This window comes from Mesitornis unicolor, unplaced genomic scaffold (genome assembly GCF_000695765.1).
Source record: "Mesitornis unicolor isolate BGI_N332 unplaced genomic scaffold, ASM69576v1 scaffold16806, whole genome shotgun sequence".
Taxonomy (NCBI): Eukaryota; Metazoa; Chordata; class Aves; order Mesitornithiformes; family Mesitornithidae; genus Mesitornis; species Mesitornis unicolor.
Window position 1 is genome coordinate 21,686 of NW_010190465.1, and position 6,223 is coordinate 27,908.

Here is a 6,223-nt window from a genome sequence, read left to right on the forward strand (position 1 = left end):
CATCTGAAGATCTCAGTGCTAAAGGTAATAAAAATCTAATGTCTATCTTATAAAATTGTAAAATACCATAGTAAATTATAAAGTACTATAGTATTATTTCTAAAGAAGGAACATAAAGGTGACTTCATCTACGTGCTATGTACATTCTTTTGTCTCTTTTATTCTGAGTATGATATTCAAATATAATTAGAACTTGTTGACATCAATGACTGTCTGTCTCTAAAAACCACTTCCTGTATTTAGGCATGTACATTTGTCATTTTGACCCACATTTCTACGTGGTTTTTTCAGGTAAAAGAACTATGACACCACTCACTTTTACACAATTATCAACATTTCAGACAAGTTTTCCAAGCAACTGGATAAATCCTGGTTGTTTATTACACTTGAAAATCTGATCTCAAATGATTGTGTGTTTTGGTTACATCAGCCTTGCCTGAGGGAAAAGATGTAACAGTGTATTAGTTTTCCTGTGTGAATTTCTCTTAAAGTTTTTGTGAGATACTTGTTAACATTTATTAATGTTTTCAATAGGTACAAATGAAAATAAAGATGTTTGTTTCTTTTCAAAATCCCTAAGTCTTTCTCACAGGAAAATCCTTAGTATTCAGTCCCATTTTTTTCTGCCCTTCTGTCCTGGTTTGAGAAAAATAAAAGATGTTGTCATAAACAAATAGGATCATATTTCTCAAATACACTGATCTACTAAGTTTTGCCACAGAAATTTCTTTTCAACCAAGGAAATTTCTTTTGACTCACTGTTTAGGTACAAGACATGAAGTAAGCAATACTTTTTATAGATGCCAGAGGAAAGTCTTTAGTAAAGCCCTAAAGCTGGTCACAATCTCAAATGTGGAAAGATTGGCTTTTCTCCATTCACACATATTGTATAGTAGTAGTTCCTTCCATAAGAATGTTGATTATGACTTCTTCACAGCCACAATAAAGCACAACCTAAGTAAGCTGAAAGTAATAAAGGACCCTGAAAGCCCACATTTTCTTCAGCTGGAGATAGAGACATGGAATGTTGCTCCCCCGTCAGGAAGTGTTGAATATCAGCAACTTTTCCTGTTCACGGGTATTTGATTTATATCTTGAAAGCACATGAAGATATTTCAGAAAATACATAAAACATAAACATATAAACATAATCTGCTTCTGGTTCTTTCTACCTTGAATTGAATTAATTTCCTATCTGTTAATGTTCTGAACTTGATTTGGAATGAAGTTCTCTCTTCCTCTTCTCTCACACTAATAAGGAATCTGTAGGTTTTCATCAAGTGACAGAAAACTGCATTAAAAATATATACTTCTTTGTTTATTATTCATTACACTTAGCAGTGCTTAGCAGAACATGTCCATTCAGGGATACTCTTTACCTTACAGCTGACATACCAGAGCTGTATGAACAGGCAGTGGCTTCTCATCACCAGTGTCACACAGAGAAGACAATCACTACCCAAAGAGAGGACCAACAGCAGATGTTGAGGTAGGAAAGACCAGAGAACTGATGCAAACCTAAATAACACAAAGAATGGAACCAAGCACACAGGCAAGGCAATGTACTTTACTGACTTTAATTAAGGACTGTAACCAAGATCTCTAGATACATATAGCAATGTTTTACTAGCTTTTTCTATGATTATGTTGCCCCTCTATGCCTCTTTATCTCAGAGATACTTTAGAACTGGTTGGAAAATCATTTTGAGGGTTTCTTTTGTTGAATAATGTAATAAAAATGCAGATAGGAGCAAACAATTTTACTGCAAACTATACAAGTCCAAGTCAGGAGTCATCTGAGATGTTAATATAACATACTCTCACAAAGAGGAATTTCCTTCCAGGGTTATCTTGTAAATATTTTTGTGCTTATAAAAATTATGCTAGTTTTCACATTTTCACTACATTTTTTCTTCTCTGGTCATTCAGCCCAGAAGGAGTAACATCAGTTTCCAAGTGGCAGAGCAGACAAGAAGAGCACAGGTATTCGTATTAGTAGGACAAAAAGTTATTTGTCCTAGTTATTCAGTGGGTCTTGGGTAATGGTCCAATGGTTTGCTAGCAAATAATGGGGTGTTCTCTGCAACAGAAATGCTGAATACATGTTTTGAGTCTCTCATTTTTTTCAAAACCTAGCAGTGTCACTGTTAACTTATGCTATTCAAAACAAGTCTGAAGTAAGAAGCCCTGTGTTCTGTTTTCAGGTTCTGCCACCAGCATGAAAAATAATTTATATTAATATCTTCAAATGCTGATGCTTTAGGTTGAGATTTGTGTATTCCACAAATACCAGCTCATTTTTCAAATAGAATCCCAGACCCATATCTATCACATGGCAGTGCTCCAAACCTTCTCAAGGCAAGACTGTCCCAGCTCTCTCAGCCTCTCCTCACATGAAAGATCCTCCAAGACCTTAATCATCTTTGTGGCCTTTCTATGTATCAGGAAGCTCAGAAATGGACACAGTACTCCACATGTGGTTTCACTGGTGTTGAGTAGAAGGGAAAGGTTCACCTCCCTGGACCTGCTGACAACACTCATCCTCATGCAGCCCAAGATTCTGCTGGTCGTCTTTGCCACAAGGGCACACTATTGGTTCATGTTCAGTTTGGCGTCCACCAGGTCTCCTAGGTTTTTCTCTGCAGGGCTGCTTTCCAGCAGTGGCTGGGGTGGCTTAAGTCCCCCATGACAACCAGGTATTATGACCAGCTGGTCTATAGCAGACACCCACAACATAACCCATGTTGTTCTGCCCCACTAACCCTAGCCTATAAGCTCTCAGCTGACTTATCACCCATCCCTAGGCAGTGCTGCATGCTTTCCAGATGCTTTTTTACATACAGGACAAATTCCCTCCTTGCCTTCCTGGCCCATGCTTCCTACAGAGCCTGTATCCGTCCATCACAGCACTCCAGTCCTGTTAGCTACCTGACCACTTCTCTGTGATCCAAATGAGGTCATAGCCCTATAAGTGCACACAGACTTCCAGTTCCACCTATTTATTACCTGTGCTGCATGCCCAGATTGTGTCTGATTGCCCAGAATGGGTCTCAAAGCTTTCCCGATAATGCTATCCCATAGGCATTTCCTTATTTACATGCATATGCTTGGTGTGACCCCACTTCAGCCCTGCCTTGTTGATTGTGATGTCCCTTCTGTTCACATCACCCCAGGCTCTTTGCTTGCCTACCTTGTCCATTGCTTCCTCACTTGATTGTTGAGGGTTCTTTCCCTCCCTACTTCATTGTGGAGTGCACTATAAAGTGCAGGATACACTCGTGGTTTACACCTTGGAATGCAGCTGCATTTCTGAGGATGTTTTATGAGATAAACCATGTGGATAGTAGGTAAACTCATTACCTTTAAGAAGAATCTTAAGATTAGGATTATCTTAAAAATCAATACCTTACTAAAACAAAGCCCATTTTGCCACAATTGAAGGAGCTCTTCCTAGCAGCCAACCCACAGTCCATATGCATTTTGATCAGCTCCTCCATAAAACAGTATCTGAGGACATTTTCTCCAGACCTGCCAGACTGGCCCATTCTTGATCTATCACTGAGAAAATTGCCAATTACAAGAACATTGCTCGATGTAATTAACCAGAAAAAAAATGCCATTTGCCTTTATCAATCCCATTCTTCAGTGTTTTAAACATAATACTGAAAAACTTGGTGAACTCAATTATAATGCTTTTTTCTTTCTTTTCCGTACCAACAATGTTAAAACTTGCTTAGGAAAGAACTTGATGAAGGAAAGAAGTCCTTAATGGCAATAAGAAACAAAACATTTCCTCCATATTTTGAATCTGAATTCGGCGAGGACTTTTTCCTGAAAAAGGTAATGTAGCTGAAAACTTGATGAGTTAGTGTTAGGCCAGGTAGTTTCTGACATACTCGCACAACAACAGTTGTGGGTTTGTATCCAGCCTCAGTTTGTCTCAAGAAATTGTCACAGAAGACAGTCATGGCAGAATTAATACTGGGAATTAGATGCCTTTATAAAAGGAAATATATCTTGGAGATAGTAGATGTTTATTGAGTACAAACTCTGTAGATTTCTTACATAAACTCTGGAGACAGTCTGATTCAGAGCAGAAGCTGAACCTCGAGTCTTTTCATTTGCCCCTCAGAAGCCTCTCTCTGCTAACTAGAAAGGGAAAATTAGTAAGACTTACCCTCCTGGGTTGAAGGTGGCCTTAGGAAATTTCCTGTTGTATTCTCAGCTGATAACTGATAAATACTGTTAGTGCATAAAGCATACTCAGAAATATACTTTGGAATCTGAGGTATACGTATGTATATCTTTTTCATAGTTTCCACTTTGGTTCTGATTATTTGTTTTCTTTGTACCCTTTTTTCCTTTTTCTCCGTTTTCTCTTTTTTCTTTTTTTCCTTTTTCCTTTTTTCCTTTCTTTTTCATTTCTTTCCTTTTTTTCTTCTTTTCCCTTCTTTTTTTTCCTTTCTTTTCCCTTTGTCTTTTTCCTTTTTTTTCCCTTTTTTTCCCCCTTTTTTTCCCTGCGGTGCAGAGTGGGGTGTCTGCTGAGTTTTTTTCTAAGTGTTTGGTTGGTAGATCTAAGCCCTCTTTCTTTCTTTTCTCTAGTTTCCTGATGTGGAAGCACTGTCTAATGAACTTCCTTCAATGAAAAAAAAAGAAAGTGTGAATTTCCCTCCAAAGATCAGCAAAAAACCTAGTAGAGGTAATCTGCTTCTAACATTTTATTATCTTCTTCATTGTTTTATCCAGTTGTCTCATTTCATATTGCAGTCGAATTTAAGATTACATCATCTGACCCCATGTATTCCCAGTCATTTTGACACATGAACTATATGCTTGGACCACCATAGCTATATCTATTCTGATATATGAAACATACCCAGCAGCACTCCTTGACATTGAGATCCATCAGTATGGAGGAGGCTGTGTAAATTCAGTCCCCCAAGACAAGATAGCGTTTTCCCTGGCCAAAAGTTGTGTACCCAAGCATGTTTTTGGGAAGACTGCTAAGTTATACAGTCAATATCATACTAGTGTTCCAATAAATTAACAGTATAGATTAGCATGTTCTAGTATCTGGGAATGTTCCTGTTTAATCCACTGATATAAATGTCTCTATAAGACTTCTATATTTAGTATGTTAAAAGAGGCTTTGCAGACATCACTGAATGTGGAAGCCACATAGGCTTTGCAAAGTTGCAAAGCAGAAGAGTTGTGCTATGAATAAGGGGTGGATGGATGCAAAATGCTCAGGAAAAGCTTAAATTGAATAAACAATAGTTAGAGGTGGATGGGCAAGAACCGAGGAAGCCAAGTTTAGAAAAAGAGTAGTATGCCTGTATGAAAAAAACGGGAGTTGGAATTCTGAAACTCAACAGTAAGAGGAGCAGCTTGGGGACTTGGGCAAAAGCAATGTGGAATAGGAAACATGCAGGCTAAGGATAGTTTGGAGGATATAGGAGGAAATCAGTGACTGGATGACAGGAAGCAGTGAAAAAGGGAACCATTATCTTAGGTTTAAGCTTTACAACATTGAGAGGAATAGTTCAGTTCTGTTTGAAACGCAGCCCTGACAAATTACTGAAATCACATAGTGAGACTGAAAGTCATACACAGCAGAGAATCATATAAGGAAAGCAGTCCTCCATGGGGTTTTATCAAACACCCACTAATTCCCATACTTCCTCATTTTGCAATCACCAGAAGACCTGTGCTGGATTGTCCATTAGCTCTTTATGGCATATTGCTCAGTTTGCCAGAGAACAAGAACTGACTCATCACAAGACAGGAATTTTTGATCCCTGTTGCCCAATGGAGCAAAATGTCTCATGCAGAATTTACCGAGCCTCTCATGGTTATGTAGACAGCTTTCAAAGGTTGTCTAAATTAAAGTGCCAAAGACTTTGTGATTTATTTTCATATGTTTGTGAAAATGATGATGATAATGAAAAACACTTGCTGTAATATTTCATTATTTTTCCTTTAGCATCTGAACGTCTCAATACCATGTGTGATTCTTCACCTTGCCTTCTGCTGCAGGCTCATTCCAAACAAAATGAAGGTTCCAGCAGCACAACAGGTAAAGCTACCTTCCAGAATGTAGTTTGGAGCAGGTTAATATCTGTCTTCTTCTAACTTTTGACAAAATATTTACAATAGAATTTTAAACCCACCTATCTCTGTTCAGCATTCTGAATACTTCTGAATGCAAGACTGGCAGAAAGGG

At 38.1% G+C, this 6,223-nt stretch overlaps 1 protein-coding gene across 1 annotated transcript in view; it reads left to right on the top strand.

Moving 5' to 3' along the window:
* Nucleotides 1-6,223, top strand: part of LOC104542191 (sperm-associated antigen 17-like) — a gene marked incomplete at both ends in the record, with an annotated part of 32,781 nt that overhangs the window by 19,403 nt on the left and 7,155 nt on the right. The window contains 6 exons of the mRNA XM_010186413.1: nucleotides 1,006-1,078; nucleotides 1,387-1,489; nucleotides 1,930-1,983; nucleotides 3,738-3,840; nucleotides 4,603-4,699; nucleotides 5,984-6,076. Of these exons, the coding sequence (XP_010184715.1) occupies nucleotides 1,006-1,078; nucleotides 1,387-1,489; nucleotides 1,930-1,983; nucleotides 3,738-3,840; nucleotides 4,603-4,699; nucleotides 5,984-6,076 (523 nt within the window). The remainder of the gene's footprint in view (nucleotides 1-1,005; nucleotides 1,079-1,386; nucleotides 1,490-1,929; nucleotides 1,984-3,737; nucleotides 3,841-4,602; nucleotides 4,700-5,983; nucleotides 6,077-6,223) is intronic.